Source organism: Periophthalmus magnuspinnatus, chromosome 8 (assembly GCF_009829125.3).
Source record: "Periophthalmus magnuspinnatus isolate fPerMag1 chromosome 8, fPerMag1.2.pri, whole genome shotgun sequence".
Taxonomy (NCBI): domain Eukaryota; kingdom Metazoa; phylum Chordata; class Actinopteri; order Gobiiformes; family Gobiidae; genus Periophthalmus; species Periophthalmus magnuspinnatus.
The window spans coordinates 15,897,004-15,917,814 of NC_047133.1; the positions used below are offsets into that span (position 1 = coordinate 15,897,004).

Below are 20,811 nucleotides of genomic sequence, written 5' to 3' on the forward strand. Positions count from 1 at the left end.
ATGTCCGTAGCAACTTGAACTGAGACGCAAACTGACACGAAACGGAAACAGGACACTGCAGGGTTTTAAAGCCATGGGACAAAGATGGAGTCTGTCTGAAAACATCATTTGGACATAAACGAAGACAAGAATGAGTTAAAACAAGTTTAATATGCAAGATTCAAACGTTTATGTGGGTTTGACGTGTGGCATTTTTACTTAGAACAATTAAATAGATTAATTAATTAAAAAAAATATATGATGTCATTACAAAAAGTCCAAATTATTTTAATAGTAAACGTGAATGGAAGAATTATTTTTATTATCATTATGTTGGTAGATTTTAAACTTGACCTCACGCAAATACATTTTAAAAACGGCTGATATGTGTTGCAGTGTTCATTTATCTCAAAAGTATTCCATAACTTTACACTGAGCCCCAAGTGCAGTATTTGAGCCACGCCCAAACCTGGATAAATGGAATGCTGCGTGAGGAAGGGCATCTGGAGTAAAACCCAAAACCCTTTCGTCTTACAGTGAGTACCAAAGTTTCTTGGATTTGATGAAGTCTAGCCCCGTGTGAGAGCTGGAAAACCACAGGGAAAGGCTGGAGCATTGGATGTGCAGATGTGAAGTAAAATGATATGAACTTGACAGGTAAACATCATGTAAACTGCAAATAAGCACCTGGATTCGGGACACACCTGGATTCGGGACACACCTGGGTTTTGGGACACACCTGTTTTTTGGGACACACCTGTTTTTTGGGACACACCTGTTTTTTGGGACACACCTGTTTTTTGGGACACACCTGTTTTTTGGGACACACCTGTTCTTTGGGACACACCTGGATTTTGGGACACACCTGGATTTTGGGACACAGCTGCTTTTTGGGATACACCTGGATTTGGGACACACCTGTTTTTTGGGACACACCTGTTTTTTGGGACACACCTGTTTTTTGGGACACACCTGTTTTTTGGGACACACCTGTTTTTTGGGACACACCTGTTTTTTGGGACACACCTGTTTTTTGGGACACACCTGTTTTTTGGGACACACCTGTTTTTTGGGACACACCTGTTTTTTGGGACACACCTGTTCTTTGGGACACACCTGTTCTTTGGGACACACCTGTTCTTTGGGACACACCTGGATTTTGGGACACAGCTGCTTTTTGGGATACACCTGGATTTGGGACACATCTGTTTTTGGGACACACCTGTTCTTTGGGACACACTTGGGTTTTGGGACACACCTGTTTTTTGGGACACACCTGTTCTTTGGGACACACCTGTTTTTTGGGACACACCTGTTCTTTGGGACACACCTGTTCTTTGGGACACACCTGGATTTTGGGACACAGCTGCTTTTTGGGATACACCTGGATTTGGGACACATCTGTTTTTGGGACACACCTGTTCTTTGGGACACACTTGGGTTTTGGGACACACCTGTTTTTTGGGACACACCTGTTCTTTGGGACACACCTGTTTTTTGGGACACACCTGTTCTTTGGGACACACCTGTTCTTTGGGACACACCTGGATTTTGGGACACAGCTGCTTTTTGGGATACACCTGGATTTGGGACACATCTGTTTTTGGGACACACCTGTTCTTTGGGACACACTTGGGTTTTGGGACACACCTGTTTTTTGGGACACACCTGTTCTTTGGGACACACCTGTTTTTTGGGACACACCTGTTCTTTGGGACACACCTGTTCTTTGGGACACACCTGGATTTTGGGACACAGCTGCTTTTTGGGATACACCTGGATTTGGGACACATCTGTTTTTGGGACACACCTGTTCTTTGGGACACACTTGGGTTTTGGGACACACCTGTTTTTTGGGACACACCTGTTCTTTGGGACACACCTGTTCTTTGGGACACACTTGGGTTTTGGGACACACCTGTTTTTTGGGACACACCTGTTCTTTGGGACACAGCTGCTTTTTGGGACACACCTGGATTTGGGACACACCTTTTATTTGGGACACACCTGGGTTTTGGGACACACCTGGATTTGGGGACACACCTGGATTTGGGGACACACCTGGATTTGGGGACACACCTGGATTTGGGGACACACCTGGATTTTGATTTATTACACATCTGTTTTTGGGACACACCTGTTTTTTGGGTGGCATCTGGATTTTGGGACACATCTGTTTTTTGGACACACCTGGACTTTGGGACACTGGTTTTTGATTTGGGACACACCTGTTTTTTAGGATACACATGTTTTTAGGACACACCTTGATTTGGGACACACTTGAGACACGGAAAATCCAACCAAAAACATAATTGTCTTAATATTTTTATGCAGTGTTAATATCCAAAGCTTCGACAGAGGAGAAAGTACATACATACAATTTGGCACACAATTTTTGGACCAACAGAACCACATTTCAAGAAAAGAGGAGTGCACATTTCAACAGGTCCCTGGACATTTCATGACCTTTGAACTTCGAAACCCTCGGATAACAAAAACAAACAAAAACATAATATAAATGTAAATTAAAACATAACATTTTTAAAACATAACATTACTTTTTTTAATCTTTTGAAGCAATGGCACCATCCACAGGTTCACAGAGGGAGTCCAGCAGATTAGAACAACACTAACCATCAGCTGACACGACACAGTCACTCCCCACAGTCTGGCACAGGCGCTCCGATCCCGAACACACTCCAGTCCAGGGTTTCCATCCCACTCACGAGGAGGCGCTGTTAGAGCCGAGCTGCCACCCAAGAACACAGCAGCAAGGAGTGTCTGCTTCCAATTCAGATAATACTGATCTGAGTGGGTTTGATTGACCCAGGTGAATATACGTTTACCCAGACCATGTGACTTATTTCTAGGCAACATGATTTTTCTATTTTTCCAACAAAATGTCCAGTGCCAGTGAAGTGAGACAATGGCACTTGAAATAAATTTTTCCACTTCACTGGCTCATCTCATCATTTTGCTGGAAACGAGAATGAAATGTCTTAGAAAAGTCACAAAAAAGCATGAGTATATGTATAGTTAAAATTTAAAAAACGCAGATTAAAATTCAGAACTGGTGTAATTTCTGCTGTTTTGAAATGATATTCTGTGGTGAGGAAACAAGACTCTGGTAGTGGATTGTTGTAGAGGGACCAGAGTGCGGGCGCCATGTTTGTAAGTTCATTATATCAGCGAGCAGAGTGCAAAAATACTAATACCAACTGTCCTCTTTACACAGGCCTCGAGTCAGAACAGGGGAAGTGACAGAAGATACAGGGATCAGGGAGTAAATGCTACGGCGTTCTGTAGCGGAGTGAAAAAGTGTGAGAAGAAGAAGTGATAGAGGAGAAAAGGAAGGCGGGATATTCATGGGTTTCAACTTCCTGTTTTGTGGTGCCATTTTGAGGACCACTCAAAAAGACTTTATAATCACTAGACCTTTTAACGGCCTTAGTAAAGCACACATGCGTTAATCCTGGTTTAATTAAGATATTAAGTTGTCATAACGTGGGACCAAAACAATAATTCAATGTTTTGTTTGGAATTGTTAATTGTCATGGCAACGGTGTTAATAGGAGAGTCAGAAACCCACGGATAGGTGCTTTTGAAACCCCTTTAAGGACCTGAGGACACACACACGCACGACGGCACACACACGGCACAGGAGGAGCCTCTCATGCTAACACCACAACTTTTTGACCATTTTTTAAGACTTTTTTTTTGTTATTTTAGTTTTTTACAAAGTCACTAGTCACCATCTGAGACCCCGGACTCAGAGACAAGAAGTACATGAGTACACGAGTGCACGAGTGCTCGATTGCACCAGCTGAGGGGGAGGACGCAGGAGGTTTGGTCCTTCGGCCGTTTAAATTTAGACTTTTTTGGATCATTCCATTTAACTACAAATAAATGATTCATAGAGGTTACTACAATGTTTTAGGAATGAAATCCTGGCCAGTCTCAAGCAGGGACGCGCCGATCCGATACTGGTGTTAGATATCGGCTTCCAAATATCGTTCAGTCCATATCCTGTTTAGACATTTAAACTGATGTAATAAGACTTTTTACTGGTCATAGTCGGTTTTGGTTTAAATGAAATAAATGCTCTTTTCAGTCTCTGCTCTGGTATCGCTTGGCATCAGTTTGTATCGGTATCGAAAAAGCTAGATCGGTTCATCCCTCGTCTCAAGTGAATAGAGAGGTTGAGATCAGAGGCAGCTCTCGGGATCTCATTGTTGCTAGATCTGAGGGAAAAAGCAGTGTCCCGGTTGAATGACCACGCCTCGGCCAAACACTCGAAACAATGTCGTTCTAAAAATCGTGGACTTTTTAAAAATAGTTTTAATTCTGAAAAATGTATAAACTGTTTCTTATACTAATAATCACTGAACACAGGAAGAGAGAGGAGGGAGAGAAAACAGCACAGTGCCATCTCTGACGCCTGTTGCTATGCCGACCACCGCCAGCTAAATGAAGAGAGGAACGAGGGAGGAACGAGAGAGGGAGAGAGGAACGAGAGAGGGAGGAATGAGAGAGGGAGGGAGGAATGAGAGAGGGAGAGGGGAACGAGAGAGAGAGGAACGAGGGAGTGATAGAGAGAGTGAGGGAGTGTGGAAATAGAGGAACGAGAGAGGGAGGGGGAGAGAGAGAGATACAGAGAAAGGGAGGGAGGAACAAGAGAGGGACGGGGGAGGGAGTGAGAGATACAGAGAGAGCAAAGAGGGAGGGAGAGCGATGAGAGCATCTGGCTTTAAGTAACACCATGATGCCAGTGGTACAGACTTGTATATTCTGGTACATATAGTAAACAATACAATTCAAGTGGCCCAATATGGCTCTAGTCTGTGTTCAGAATGGTAACTTTTGGTCCTGCTTTAGTCCTGGTCCTGGTTTAGTCCTGGTCTAGTCTCGGCCTTGATACTAAACTTGGATAATCTGATTCGACTGGCTAAAGCCAGTCTCAAAGCATCATTTATACATTATTCGAGGCCAAAATTAAGCCAGATTTTGGCTGCCTCTGCTTCACAAAGCCCCATTCACACAGACTCTTTCACTGGGAGTCTGTGGCTTGTGGCCCACAGTTGGTTGTTGTATCTATGGGGGACGCTGTATCTATGGGACGGAGCCGCGAATCATTTCTGTCTGTCCTTTCAGATCTGCACAGAAACACTCATTAGAATTCATATTCAAGAGCAACACTGTGGCTCTGTGACGTCCAGAGACTTTTCCACACGTCTCACACACTGCATCTGTCTGAGTTTTACACAAGTGTTTGGACAGACTCACACCTGGACACAACAGATTCAATGAGAGTCGCTGTGCCCTTAGGCAAGACACTCCACACACACTGGTATGAATGTGAGTGTCGGTGGTGGTTGGAGGGGCAGATGGTGCAGATTGGCAGCCACACTTCCATCAGCCTGCCCCAGGTCAACTGTGGCTACACTACAGTGTGGAGTGACTGAATAGTGCTCTGTAAGTCTCTAAAAAGCACTGACTAAATCCAATGCATTATTATTATATTTAAAGGTGCACTGTGTAACTTTATGCGCTTGTTTTTATGGAGATGTCAGGAAAGTTTCACAGTATGGCTTTAAACGCATGATCTCCATAGAGTGGCCACCCAGCTCCCAGTAAGAAGACATCTTTTACAAACACCTGGGACTGAATAAATGCAAGATAAATATGTTTTTTTCTTTTTACTGGGGAACATTCCAGGAAAAAGCAATTACATCTCCATGGAAACGAGCAAGAAAGTGACACAGTGCAGCTTTAAATCGGGTCAGATTGCCGGTTTTCTTTCTTGTCTATGCGTCCGGTACAATAGAAGGGGAATATTGGTCATGAGGGGTATTAAGAAGATGGGGCAAATGAGGGTGAAGCAGAGGGGAGGGGGTGATTGGGGGAGGGGGTGAGGAGTGAGAGGGGAGTGAGAGGTGGAGTAAGGGGAGGGGGTGAGTGACAGGTGCAAACCCATTTCGCACAGTAGGACTCGAAGTGCAGAGGGGGAGGGGCCTCGGAGGTAAATGGGCGGGGCTAAGGGGTGGACATGGATTGGTGTTGTTAAGGAAATCGGTAGAGTCAGATGTTTTAAGGCCAGAGTCTTAAATTCTTCCACATTTTCATAAATACAATCTGTTTCACATGCACAGTATTAACTGCCATTTGCAAATATAGATGTTTGATGATAATCTTATATTTTAAACTCATTTTTCTGACGAGTTCTGTGACGTTTTGGCTTCAACATCTGCTCTTCTCATTGTCGAGGTTTGTAAAAATCAGAGTTTAATTTGGTACAGTTAAAAGTCACATGTTAGATTGCCATAGCGCAAGTTTGGGTCCTGTTATAACCACAGACTGTAAAGAAGTGACTGAGTGAGTGAGACGTCACCCACAGAGTTCAGCTCCAAATGAAGCTCATGGAGGCTAAAGCTGTTATAGGGGACATTTGGAGCAGAGTTTGGAGCAGGGATTCCGATTACAAGTATCATAGCAACCAAAGAGCCAATCAAGAGCGAGGTTGTTGAAGGTAACGCCCCTTCACCTCTGGTTTAGCAGGGAGCAGGCGCATAGCAATGAGGAGACACAGTTTTTTACACAGAAAGTGAATTGGAGCCAAGTTGATGGAGCCGGAAGTGCGCACATGATCACTTCCTGTTTGAAACGCGGTGGCTAGCAGGTTAGCTATGTCCATTTATATAAACAGTCTGTGGTTACAACCAGTAAGGCCTCGTGTCTACACTGTGTCTACATACATGGCTTGCATATAGATTTTGCATACATGGAACTCAGAAATCGGGTGCAAAAGCCCTGGTTGTGTTGCATATTTAAACTGCCACACCTGCGTCAGGAAAAATCGAAATATATTTGATTTAATTTGTAAATGCCAGTTAATGTGACTGTGCACGCCAGAATATGAGTGACAGGGGCCGGGCCACAGGAGCATGCAGCCCCTTTTACATAGAACTCACAGTTTATAAGGAAATGAGTGTTTTCAAATCCTGTTTTAGTGTTAAAGACTGAGAGAGAAAAGCAGATGAGGAAATCAAGATCTACAAAAAAAAAAGTCCACAGTGGCAGTGGTAGTGACTTGTATATTCAGGTACATATGGTAAACAATAGAATTCAAGTGGTCCAATGAGACTCTCTTAAGCCGTGTTCAGAATTCAAATTTTTGGTCCTGGTCTCGTCCCGGTCTCGTCCTCGTCCTCGTCTCGTCCTCGTCTCGTCCCGGTCTCGTCCCCGGTCTCATCCAGTCCTCATCCTAGTCTCGTCCAGTCCTCATGTAGCCCCTTGATACTGAACTTGTATAATCTTATACGATTGGGTAAAGCAAGTTAAAAAGCATTATTTGTATTTTATTTAACCCCAAAATTAGTGATTTTTGTCTTGGCTCTGATAGGAATAAATGCACAAGATGAGCCTTTTACAGTTGTTAAAGTCATATTTCCGCATTTCGAATAGGACACAAATGAGAATACGTTTGTTGCTATGTAAAAGGGGCTATATTGTATAATAGTGGCGTTCACTTTAATATGACAGAGGTGGACAGTGGTGATGTGACATACACGTTTGTGCCTATAGTTGGAATAATCTCATTTTAACTTCAAATTAATAAAAGTTAAAGTTGACAAGCCTTTGTTACTGTAGTGTGTAATTAAGGCTTGTCAAAACACAGCTAATTACAGATGTGTCAAACGAGATTATGAAATCAAAATGGAGTCGCTGTCAGCTGGTAGAACAAGCAAAAGCAGAGGACAAAATCTACCTTCAAAATGATAATCTTAAAATAAAATTATTCCACCTTTATGGGCTTAATGACATTTTCGGTAACAGTGAATCGTAACACACTTCTTACATAACCTCCATTCAAACGCACCGGCCTCCTCACTGTTGGGAAGGAAACTTTGAAAATATATTTAGTCACAAAATACTGAATACAGCATTAAAAAGTAAAAAGTATTATGTAACATTCTGATATATGGGCCAATCAGAGTACTGTGTTCTGAAAACTTAGAGTTGCATTGTGGCATTTTCTATGTAAAAGTACATTTTTCTCTCTAATATCGTGTGGATCAAAGCCAAAATACCTCCAAACGAAAGAGTAACTCCCAGAATACAGTTACTCTAAAATTATTGAGTATTTTGAGTACATGTATTTAGTTCCTTCCCAACACTGCCTCCTACACCACACCAGACCATGCCCCCCATTCCCAAGACAAACTCTATTACCCACAGTCCTTCACTTCTCCTCCTTCTTAGGCTCCTCCTCCTTCTTCTCCTCTTTCTTCTCATCTTTCTTCTCCTCTTTCTTCTCTTCCTTCTTCTCCTCCTTCTTCTTGCCATCGTCCTTCTTCTTGTCATCCTTCTTCTTGTCATCCTTCTTCTTCTCGTCTTTCTTCTCCTCTTTCTTGGCCTCCTCTCGTTTTTCCTCTTCGGGCATTGGCTCCGTGGTGAGGATGACTTTGCCGATGTTGTTCCGTTCCTGCATCTTCCTCATGGCATCGCCGACCTGGAAACACAAATGCAGGAATCTGGGTTAGAAAATAAGGAACTGATCAGAGGCTTTAACAGAAAAACAAGGAGGGATTTGTATTTAGAGTTAGCCACTCTTCTGGTCACTCTTCTGGTCCTGATTTACACGTTTCAGTTACATCCTGTAACTTTAAGCGTCACGTGATGGCGTAGTGGTGGTGTAGTGATACTGTAGTGATGCCCTAGTGACATGTAGTGATGCTGTAGTGATGCTGTAGTGACATGTAGTGATGCTGTAGTGACGGTGTAGTGATGTTGTAGTGACAGTGTAGTGATGGTGTAGTAACATGTAGTGACGCTGTAGTGATGGTGTAGTGATGGTGTAATGGTGGTGTAGTGACGGTGTAATGGTGGTGTAGTGATACTGTAGTGACGATGTAGTGGCGCTGTAGTGACGCTGTAGTGACGGTGTAATGATGCTTTAGTGACGGTGTAGTGATGCTTTAGTGACGGTGTAGTGATGCTTTAGTGACGGTGTAGTGATGCTGTAGTGACGGTGTAGTGATGCTTTAGTGACGGTGTAGTGATGCTTTAGTGACGGTGTAGTGATGCTTTAGTGATGGTGCAGTGATGCTTTAGTGACGTGTAGTGATGGTGTAGTGACGGTGTGTGTCTTGTAGACTGCTTTACATTTTCCAGAAAATAAGGGAAGCTTATGCTGCCTACTGTCCCTACACCATCACTACCACATCACTACAGCACTAATATCGTAGAGGTTATCGGCCTTCAGTTTATCTGGATTCTAAACAGTTGGTATCAGCATTGGCCATGGAAAAAAAAAAACTTTATCAGTCAATCTTTAATCTTCATGGGGACAAACAGGTCACGGACACTCCTCGAAAGTTCCATAGTGCACCTTTATTTATACTCAGTTCACTGTTGTACAATACAAGGCAACAGTTCTACAAACCTTTTGTCATTGTGTGCTAAATTATCCTTAGACACTGCAGTGGCCTTGGACTCTGTTAGCATCAATAAGACAGATACACTCTCAGAACAACTTTAAAGTCCAGTCCTGCATATTTATGGCATCCCCTCACTATAAAATGAGCTCACAGTTGATAGAAATGGGATTGTAAGGACATGTTTTGGAAACATTTCATGAATTACTAATGCAGTTTGGAAAAAAGGTGTAAATGTGAACGAAAGAATAGCATTGTGCCACAATGTGCTCCACTGAGTTTAAAAACACAGTGGAGCACTTCCTGTATTACCACATGATGACATCACAAGGTGGAACAGAGTGTTTTCAGTTTGAGAGAAGAACTCAGCCTAAATATGCAGTTTGTGTGTTAAACATGTGTGAATGAAACAAAACACAACTCCAGGTCTGTTTGTGATGAGAAAACAACATTAGAACAGATCAGAGAATAAAGTCATATGGGCCCTTTAAGGTAATGTGGGCCCTTTAACTGTTACTTATTGAAAACTGACTAAATATGACATCAAATACTTCAGTACATCTCCATTCTCTTTGATTTTTCTATATTATTTTGAAGCCTATATCCACTTCCTCTCATTTCAATCCTCACAATGCATTTTTTCTTCCCGTCTTGTTTCTATGGAGACGTGCTATGGTCGGTGCATGCGTCTGTCTGTGGGAGGGGCCTGTTGTTAAGGACGACATGAGAGACATTTTATGATGTGGAATATTAATTGTGATAGTAGCATACGACAAAGAGCATGTGCTGTTGTAAATGTGAGAGCAGAGCAGCCATAAGGAGTAATGGAGCCTGATAAATGCGTCTGATGCCCCGCCCTGACCCCATTCATCACAACAGCGTCCGGCAAAGGCCACAGTGTCCACCCAGCAGCTCCACAGGCTCGTACACTCCACTCTACAAACTGTTCAGATCTTTAACCATGTTCTAGTCGTTTCTTCTCATTGAGCCTCTGAAGTTGTATTTGGAGTGGTTTATGTTTGAGTAATCTTTAATTGAATATTTTCAAGACGCCATTTTGTTGGTCTACCCCCGTTTAACCTCCACTGCGACACGCCCACTGTGAGGTAAATGTTAAACTAGACAAATGCCTCATCTTTCTGCTGCTAACATGAAATTATCCAAAGAAATAAAGTATTTAAAGAAGCTCTATGTAACTTTTCTGGCGAATATTCCACCACCTGTTCATCTACATGGAGAGGTTTGTGCTTAATAAACTCATCTGTTTCCATGGACACGAGCGGATAATGTGTTGTATTTATGAGGCGTCTTTCATGAGACTCAAGGTCGACAACAGTGAACATGAACAAAAGCCTTAACACGCAAAACAAGAACATCAACACAAACACACACACACGCAAACACACACACAAGAGTCCAAAAAGCAGCTATGGTCTGGTGTTACAGGTCTGATCTGTGGAGAGGCAAGCCCACTCACAGCAAGAATGTTTTTCAAGGTATTTATGGACAATAAAAACGTTTGCAATTATAGATGTGATACAAGTTTAAAGAGACAGAAGCTTAGCTCCTGGTAAAGTGTAAATGTTTCCATAGAGAAAAGAAGGTTGCATGCACTCAATCAGAAAAGTCCCATAGTGCACCTTTAAGCAGCTCCATCACCCACCAAGGCTTTAGTCCTGTGTTGTGTAACTGAGAGGAGTTATGGGCAGTGACGTCAAAGTAATTCATAAAGACGATTCTCCAGTTTCTAGATCTGAACCATCATCTGAAAGATTTAGTTCAAATTAATCGAGAATATTTAGATCTTTGTCGAGGAGTGTGAGGGGTCACTGTGGAGGAGGCCCGTCCTGCAGGAGGAGTGTGAGGGGTCACTGTGGAGGAGGCCTGTCCTGCAGTTCCACTTGTTGCTCTGTTACCTCCGCTCTCCTTCTCTTTCTCTCTTTCTCCCCCCTGCTTCTTTTTCATCACCTCTCCACTCTCTCCTCTCATCTGCTTCTCCCTCCCCTCTCTTCCTCCTCCTCCTCTCTGTCCTCCCCCTCCTCTCCTTCCTCCCTTTCTTTGTCCTCCCTCTCCTCCGTCTGTGCCTCCCTCTTCTCTCTCTCTCTTTCTCCTCCCTCTCTTCTTTCTCTCCCTCTCCTCGCTGTGTACCAAAGTCGTCAGGGCCGTGTTTCCAGGCTTGGCGTTGCTAGGAGATGGCCCTGTTGCCGTGGCGTTGGTTGTTAGGTGGTCCTCTTAACTCGAATGCGGAGGCAGAGGAGGTGGAGGTGGAGACAGTCAGCACAGGCCTCGTGGTCAAAGGTGGAGCGAGGCCTGTGCCCCCCATCATGGCTCTGGGGCTGGACAAACCTCACTCACTTTGAGACACGAGTTTGTGCGTTGTTGTGTGTTATAAAGATCAGAGATTTATGAGTCACACGAGCCGATGAGACACAGGAACGGAACCAGGTAAGTACTGCAGACACTTGAAGTATCTGTACTTTACTTAACATATTACAGTGTGCACTTTTTACTTTTACTTCACTACATTAGACAGCAGTATCTGTACTTTCTACTCCACTACATTTTTGAACTGGATTGAAAAGTAAAAGTATTTTTATTATTGTTTGAGACCTGCTGAAAAGGCTGAGGGTTTATTTTTAACACATTCAGAATTTGAACAAAACAAAAATATACAAATAAAAACTGAAAAAAAACCCCAATCGATTCAATTGTTTCTGCTGAACACAATTCAGCTCAAATCTTTATCAAAATCTCTAAATTTGAAGCTTTATAAGACCCAAAATCTGTGAGAAATACTTTTACTTTTTATTCTTTAAGTACATTTTTAAACAGGTAATACTTTTACTGAAGCTGATTTTTTCATGTGACACTTTTACTTGAGTATTTTTTTGCTGTGGTGTCTGTCACATCACATGGGCCAGAGTATGTGACACACACACAGATTAAAGGTGTTTGGGGTCAGTCTAATTACACTGACCTTCTACAGACTGAAGATAAGAGTCTGAGCTTTAAGATGTGGAACAGTCAGTATAAATATGAATCACAGATCCTTCGACTGGTCAAACATCAGGGGCGTGTCCACTCTGACCCCACAGACAGACACCGACCCCACAGACAGACACCGACCCCACAGACAGACACCGACCCCACAGACAGACACCGACCCCACAGACAGACACCGACCCCACAGACAGACACCGACCCCACAGACAGACACCGAACCCACAGACAGACACCGACCCCACAGACAGACACCGACCCCACAGACAGACACCGACCCCACAGACAGACTCTGACCAGTGAGACAGGATATGAAACACAGTCTGTATAAAGAAGTGACCGAGTGACGTCACCCACAGAGTTCAGCTCCAAATGAAGCTCATCGAGGCTAAAGCAGTTATAGGGGCCAATGTGGAGGAGAGATCCATATTTGGAATTCTGACCACAGGTATCATAGCAACCAAAGAACCAACCCGGAGAGTGACTATTGAAGGTAACGCCCCTTCCCGCCCGCACCACTGGTTTAGCAGGGAGTGGGCGCTAGGCAACACTGTCAATCAAGCCTTTTGCTAACACTAGCAGGAGTGACCTCGGGGAAAGAAGGCAGATGATTTGTCTGTTATTAATGTTCATATCTTGATTTACAGACAAAATAGTGAAATAAAAACCCCAGGATCATGTAGAGCGGGTTAATATGAACATTTAAGACCAAAATGACGAGGCTGACAGCAGCAGTTACAGAGAGAGGGGCCACAGTTTTTACACAGAAAGTGGATTGGAGCCAGAGTCGATGGAGCCAGAAGTGCGCCCATGATCACTTCCTGTTTGGAATGCGGCGCTAACAGGTTAGCTATGTCCATTTATATAAACAGTCTATGCTCTGAACAGTGAGGCAGCATCTTCATGAGGAGATTAAATAAAAGAAAGTGTAAACCTGTTGGCATTTCAATAATCTAATAACTCCAGAAATCAGATTATGATCAGATTTCTGGTTTGAGTGTTTCCCATAGACTCGCTACGACCACACCCCGTTTGAGCACATACTGTACGAGCGCCTGGTATTCATTTGGATTTGGGGAGACGCAGATGTATGAAACAAACGCACCCATGAGAAATGACTCACCCAGAAACATAAAAGTGCTGAAGTGTGCAGACCTTACTCTAATGTACAGCTTTAAAGTCGGGCTCCAGCTGTGTGGCGTCAGGCAGATGCTCCAAGGCGTCGGCGATATTCACAGAAAATGAATCTCATTTTCATAATCCCCAAAGACAATATATAAAACATATATATTTCAACTATCCATCCAAAATGTGCTCCAGTGTGTCTGAAAATGTCTCGAGGTTCAGGTTTGCCGCAAGATCAGATGCCCATGATCACTTCCTGCTTGGAACAGCACCCTATTCCTGTCAGATCCTCTGTCTTTAAAACAGTTTAAGACTAGACTGAAAAACCCACCTCTTCTCCCTGGTATTTAACTACACAGGACATACAGGTGTTTTATTGTGTTTCTGTGTGTTTGTTTGTTGTTGACTTTTATGTGAAGCTCTTTGGTTCAGCTGAAGAGTGAGACCCAGAAAATGGCCCATCAAAACCAAACCAAGATCATCTTTATAATTTTCACTTTTTATGAATCTATCTCGATTTAATCTGATTAAAGCTGGAATGGCTCCATTTCACTTTATATTGAAAAACTGTGGCCCCTCTGTCTGTAACTGCAGCTGTCAGATTCGTCATTTTGAGCCGGACGCTGTGGGTGACGTCACACTCCCTCAGTCCACTTCTTTACACAGACCATATCCAGAATGCATAAGGTAAGTGAGGAATAACTCAGAACTAGTTCATTTTAAACAGTTTGCAATAGTCCAGTTTTTCTTATCTACAAAAATCAGGTTCAGAGCCACAGAAACATTAAACCAAACGTATGGCTCATTCACTTTAAACAGACCCACCCATTTCATAAAACATCAAGGTCCATGTGCGTCTCCACATGTTTGGACTTTTTCCTTCCATGTTCTTGCCTCATCCTTTCTACGCAACGCCGACCTGCAGACGGGCTTCTGCCAACGCCAACCTGCAGACGGGCTTCTGCCAACGCCAACCTGCAAACGGGCTTCTGGGGCCGGGTTGTTTTTCAACGAGGATGAACTTTTCCATAACAACAAAGCAGAGCGGAGCAGGTCACTGTGTAATGTGAGCTGCCATAGAGATTAAACCCACTGAAATAAAAACACCTCATGGACAACTCAAAGTCTATGAAACAAACCTGTGTGCATGGAATAAAAATATATAAAACCTTGGAAAAATATACTATATATAAATATTATATGTATAAAAAGTAATAAAAAATATACATGTATAAAAATGCTGATTCTGCGCCCGCTCCCTGCTAAACCAGCGGTGCAGTACAACTGCTCATATTGATCATAGGTTTAAATCCATTTTGTATTTTTTCTTGAGCGTCAAGATGATCTTAAAACGTTTTTGGCAGTGTTTGCTAACGTGCTAATGTGTGCACTGTGCCACCACAGTAACTGCTGAACATTCCGCCATAGAGATATGTACAGAACCCCCTTGAGTGACGTAGATCTGTGTGTTACCTGTGGGAGGTGCCAGGTGGAGTGGATTCAGGTGGAGTGGATGCGGGTGGAGTGGATGCGAGTGGAGTGGATGCGGGTGGAGTGGATGCGGGTGGAGTGGATGCGGGTGGAGTGGATGCGGGTGGAGTGGATGCGGGTGGAGTGGATGCGGGTGGAGTTGGTGTGTTACCTGCTCCAGGTGCCAGGTGGAGTCGATGCGGGGCTTGATCTTGCCCTGCTTGTACAGGTCCAGGAGGTTGCTCATGGTCTGAGTGATGAGCTCCGTCTCTCCGTCCAGGTAGCCCAGGTGGTAGCCGCACACGGACTTGTTCCCCTGGATCAGACTCAGCGTGTGGATGGAGAACTGATGGTACCAGTTCTTCGCCACGGCGATGAGGTTCTTCTTCTGCCCCGCCAACATGTTGGCCGCACCTGCAGAGTCGGAGACAGACAGCGTTTGAGAGGTCAGAAGTCGCATTTTACTACAACACAGTTAGGCTTTACATGTAATAAACCTTTTTTCTAACACTTTAAACATGATTTCAAGAAAATAAAGATGTTTGAGATTAATATTTAGAAAATACAAATATAATAAGTGTGCCACATGGTTGCTAGGTAACAGTTATGGAATTCCCGAGTGTGATGTCATCATTTACAACCAGGAAGTAAAATTTTAAACCTAAAAAATGGCCAAATTGGAGAAATTTTTTTTTTAGATTTAAATTTTAAAAATAATGCCACCTGTGTTTTAGTGAAATGAGCAGCCAAACCTGTCAGTAGCACTTTAACATTTTAATAAAAGTCTTTTATTTCAATTTTTAGTTTATAATTTGACTTCCTGGTGGACACAGGTGACAGATGTGACACATGCGGTCACTTTAAGGTCTGCTTAAACATGCTCAAACGAAAATGGATCCTCTGCCCCAGCGACATGGGGACGGGTCAAATGCACCAGTCAGGACCCATTCCCACATCGTGAGCTATATGTAGACCTGGTCACGTCTAAGTTTAAGGTCATCACGTGAAAGCTCACAAATAAACGTCTACGTTCCTTTCATCTGGATGGGTGGTCACAAAGTAAATGTTTAAAAAAGATAAACCTGTTTCTTTGATAATGATCCATAGAGGCCTCATTTTGTCTCCAATGAATTAGACTTAAAAGATGCTGTTTTTTTAATCAGACCATAGTTCACGTTTAGTGTTTAGACTCTACGTTGAGCTCACTTTCATCTGTGAGAAATGGTCATCACTTATACGCAGAGACTTTCCACAAAAACTTTGTAAACGAGACGAGCTTTAATGCAACAAAGGCTCTGCTTTAAAAATGTTCCATGTTTAATGTTTTGCTCATCAGTAAAGCCTTGAAAATGTGTCATAGCATTACTTTCATTTTAACGCCTAAACCCTGTGCGTTCCCCGTCTGAATGTAAACGTCACACTGTGTGATGCAGTGAGGCTCAGTGTTTACACAGGGAGCATTTCATCAAGTATTTTTTATCTGGGCCGAGTCTCCGCCCACATTTGAATGTTACGCAAGTCTCTCCATTCAGGGTTATATTTGTGCATCTGACTCTCACCTCCAGTTCACACCAAAACCCTGTTTCTCACCTCTGCTCCACCTGTCACCACTCTGCCTCCGCTTCTGCGAACCCTGCACCCACAGCCCCTGCATCAACCATCATACTCAGAAAACTAAAACTACTACTATTACCCTAAACCTAATACTACTACTGTTACTTCTACTACAATACGACAACTACCACCACCTGTAACATGCTACTGCTATCACTACTACTACCAGCACTACTCATAACATGCTACAGCTACCATTACTACTGCTACCATTGCTGCTGCTACTGCAATACTACTTGTACTACAGTCCATAACTAACATTACTAATTCCAGTTGCAGCTGAGGGAATCGAAGCTGTGTATTTGTACAACTTCACAATAAACATATAGCAGTGTAATATCATAAACAGAGATGGGAGAGTACTTTGAACATGTATGTGCATATTCAGATTAAACAAGTGTTCTGATCCAGCTCTGTTTGAGCAGTCCTGTTTAGTTGTGCATATGTCTGAAAGGGGTTTATTCTGCTTGTTTTATGGTGATTATTTATGTTTAGCTTTGTTGCATTGTGGTTTTAATGTTTTTCTTATTCTGTAAAGCTCTTTGAATTACTCTGTGGACCAGTTGTGCTGTACAAATACACTTGCCTTACAGCTGGTGCATCTGCCCCAACCCCCCCCCCCCTCCATCCTCCACCTCACTGGGGGTAAAAGAGGACACAGGGCCTCGGTCTGAACTCTGCCTCACCACACACAGAACACACACAGAACACACACAAGACACACACAGAACACACACAAGACACACACAGGACACACAGGCACATTCCTGCCACTGCCTCATAGAACTCACATTGTTCCACAAGTGTACCGATGATAAACTAGAGGAGAGAGAGAGATGAGAGGAAGAAGGAAGAGAGGAAGAGAGGAAGAGGGGGGGAAAGAGAAAGAGAGAGAGGAGGGGCAGTGGGGGGGGGGGCTGAGTGGAGGGGCAGAGGGGTGAAGAGGGTGGAGGGGAGTACAGGCGTTGTACTCCCCTCTGTACTCCCCTTCTGATGGATGCTGGGAGTGTCCGCTGTGGCGTGTGCACTCCTCTGAGGTTGTCACGGCAACGAGAGTGGTCCAAACGGCTCCCCACAGACAGAGAGCCGTCTGAGGTCACCAAAACCACCAAGAAACTCATCCAGTCTATCAGAGATGGGCAGAGGAGCCAAAAAACTGCATCCAAGTGCCAAAAACTGAGGCAAAAATTGTATCCAAGAGCCAAAAACTCAACTAACTGAGCCACTGTCGCCCCTGTCACTCAACATAAAGCTTTTGTCACTCACAGTGGGAATAGAAACACAAAGGAGTCAAACGTTTTCTCAGGCAGAAGGAAACGTAAAGAGGTAAAAATCTATTGCTATGTCTTTAAAATGTTCCGCAGTACTGCTTTGTCCATCTGCGTGTGGCCAGAGTGGAGCCATTAGCCAAACAACTCTGGAAAATGTGTTTGGAGAAGTTTGAAAAAGGCCTGAGGAGATTTCAAAAGAATTTCCAGATCGGAGCCGGCTTGGGAATAGCTTCAGTGACAGTTTGAAGTTTATGGGATTCAGAGAAAAGTCCAGAGGTTTTGTCTGACCACAGCCCCATGACGACGGAGGCTTGGGTGTCATTTTGTAGACCCAACACGGAGAAGAAACCTTAAAATTTAAAAAATGATCGTCTCTTTAGATAGAATATCTACAGGAAAGGTGACACAGTGTGGCTTTAAAAATGAGGATGCTGATGGTAACAGGACTGGACTCATCACAGTCAGAGGTTTGAAGATTGAAATAAAAAAGCACCAACACAAAACACTCAACTCTGTAGATTCTACACTCCTACGGCTCTGTGTGTGTGTGTGAGTGTGCGAGCGTGTGTGAGGGGGTGAGTGGGTGTGTGTGAGAGTGTGTGGGGGTGTGTGTGCGAGTGTGTGGGAGTGTGCGTGTGAGTATGTGAGGGGGTGTGTGTGTGTGAGTATGTGAATGTGTGTCTTTGTATGTATGAATGAATGTGTGTGTCTGCGTGTGTGCTTCTGCGTGTGTCTATGTATTTGTTTTTGTCTGTGTGTGTGGGGGTGTGTGTGTCTGTGTGTGTCTTTCTGTGTTTGTGTCTGTGTGTGTGTGTGTCTGTGTGCATGTGTGTGTCTGTGTGTGTGTGGGTGTATATCTGTGTGTGTTTCTGCATGTGTTTGTGTGTGTCTGTGTGTGTCTCTCTGTATGTCGGGGTGTGTGTGTGCGCGTGTGTGTGTGTCGGGGTGTGTTTGTGTGTGTGTATGCGCGTGTATGCACGTGTTTGTGTGTGTGTATGTGCATGTTTGTGTGTGTCTGTGTATGTCTGTGCGTGTGCGTGTGTGTGTTTGTGTTTGTGTCTGTGTATGTGTGTTTGTATGTGTGTAGGGGTGTTTGTGTGTGTGTTTGTGTGTTTGTGTGTGTGTATGCGCGTTTGTGTGTCTATGTGTGTTCTAACTGTACACGGTCCTTTTAAATAAATAAAAATAATAAAAAGTTTCCATTTATGTAACATTCCTTATATCTCATTAGTGTGAATATATCATTATCATATTATCATGACATTATATTTGACGCTGTGAGTGACCAGTGGTTGAAATCTTGCCCAGTGTCATAATGTTGTTGTGTCCATGAGCAGCACACTGCTCCCCTCGCTCCTGTGGATAAACTGTATGATGTAACAGAAGTACTGCTGGGTTTCAAATGGCACCACTTCTATGTAATATATACAACACTCTACAGGCCAGTTATACAGAACACAGAAGAGGACAGACAAAAGGAATACTGTCAAAACTCAGATTTTTATGTTTCCATGGAGACGACTGGGACCTGTTCACGAAGAGAAATCAGCCGTTTGGATATTTCAGAGGAAACGGTGAAATCAAAAGGAAAAGTTGGATCTCGCCTCCATCGGGGAGTATGTATGAGATCATTACATTCTGTAATCTGAAAAACACACGGTTCATACTTTGCAGCTGATGTCATCAACATTCCCCAGGGGTTTGATGCTAACTGTAGGGACTGCTCTGTCTGAAGCTCTGTTACGCAAGTTAGACTTTAATCTGAGCTTTGTTTTAACACAATCTGACCAGAAAAAACTGACTTGTCTGAACTCCAACAGGTGAGCTGATTTGTGCTGTTAAACAATTCCCACTCAAATAACATTGCAGTCACAAGCTAGCTAGCATTAGCATTAGCCAACAGTTTTTGAATTTGTCACTCACCTTTTTGTGTAAAATCAAACTCCTAAACGGGAGCATGAACATGTGCCATTTAAACCCATTTTGTATTTTTTCTTGTCTTGCTTATGTGTGTTTTGTGCCACCACGGGAACTACTGAACATTCCGCCATAGAGATACACGTAGAACCCCCCCCAGCGTGAAAAGTATCAGAAGCAGAACTCTTACCGTAGGTGACGAGTTTGCCCATTGGCTTGAGCAGGTTGTAGCCCTTGTGAGTGTCTGATCCTCCCAGTGGATCCAGGACGATATCACACCCTGAAACACAAGCGCACGTTATTATTATCATCATTTTTATCCAACAAGAGGAGAGCAGCCATGTCCATCCCCTGACCCCAACGCTAATGCTAACGCTGACCTGAACGCTAATGCTAACCCCTCCTCCAAACCATCGTTCAATCACATGATGATGCCATTCTCTACGCTGCTCTGCACCTGTGATCTTTTCCCTGTTATTTGCAAACCATAGACTACATATCCATATCTATCTATCTATCTATCTATCTATCTATCTATCTATCTATCTATCTATCTATCTATCTATCTATCTATCTATCTATCTATCTATCTATCTATCTATCTATCTATCTATCTATCTATCTATCTATCTATCTATCTATCTATCTATCTATCTATCTATCTATCTATCTCTATATATATATATATATATATATATATATATATATATATATATATATATATATATATATATATATATATATATATATATATATATATAAATAAATGGACATAGTTAACCTGCTAGCTGCCACGTTCTAAACAGGAAGTGATCAGGGGTGTACTTCCAGCTCCATCGGCTCCAATTCACTTTCTGTGTAAAAACTGTGCTCCTCTCTCTGTAACTGCTGCTGTCAGACTCATTATTTTGGTCTTAAATGTTCGTATTAACCCACTCTACATGATCTTGGGGTTTTTATTTCACCTTTGTGTCTGTAAATCAAAAGGTTAGTAACAGACA

At 43.1% G+C, this 20,811-nt stretch overlaps 1 protein-coding gene across 1 annotated transcript in view; it reads right to left on the bottom strand.

The window, feature by feature from the left end:
* Nucleotides 1-2,288: 2,288 nt before the first annotated feature.
* vat1 (vesicle amine transport 1) overlaps nt 2,289-20,811 on the bottom strand; it is a 59,304-nt gene continuing 40,781 nt past the window's right edge. Inside the window, exons 4-6 of the mRNA XM_033971458.2 lie at nt 20,001-20,090; nt 15,181-15,422; nt 2,289-8,488 (exon numbers count right to left, since the gene is read on the bottom strand). Coding sequence (XP_033827349.1) covers nt 8,219-8,488; nt 15,181-15,422; nt 20,001-20,090 — 602 coding nt within the window. The 3' untranslated portion in view covers nt 2,289-8,218. The remainder of the gene's footprint in view (nt 8,489-15,180; nt 15,423-20,000; nt 20,091-20,811) is intronic.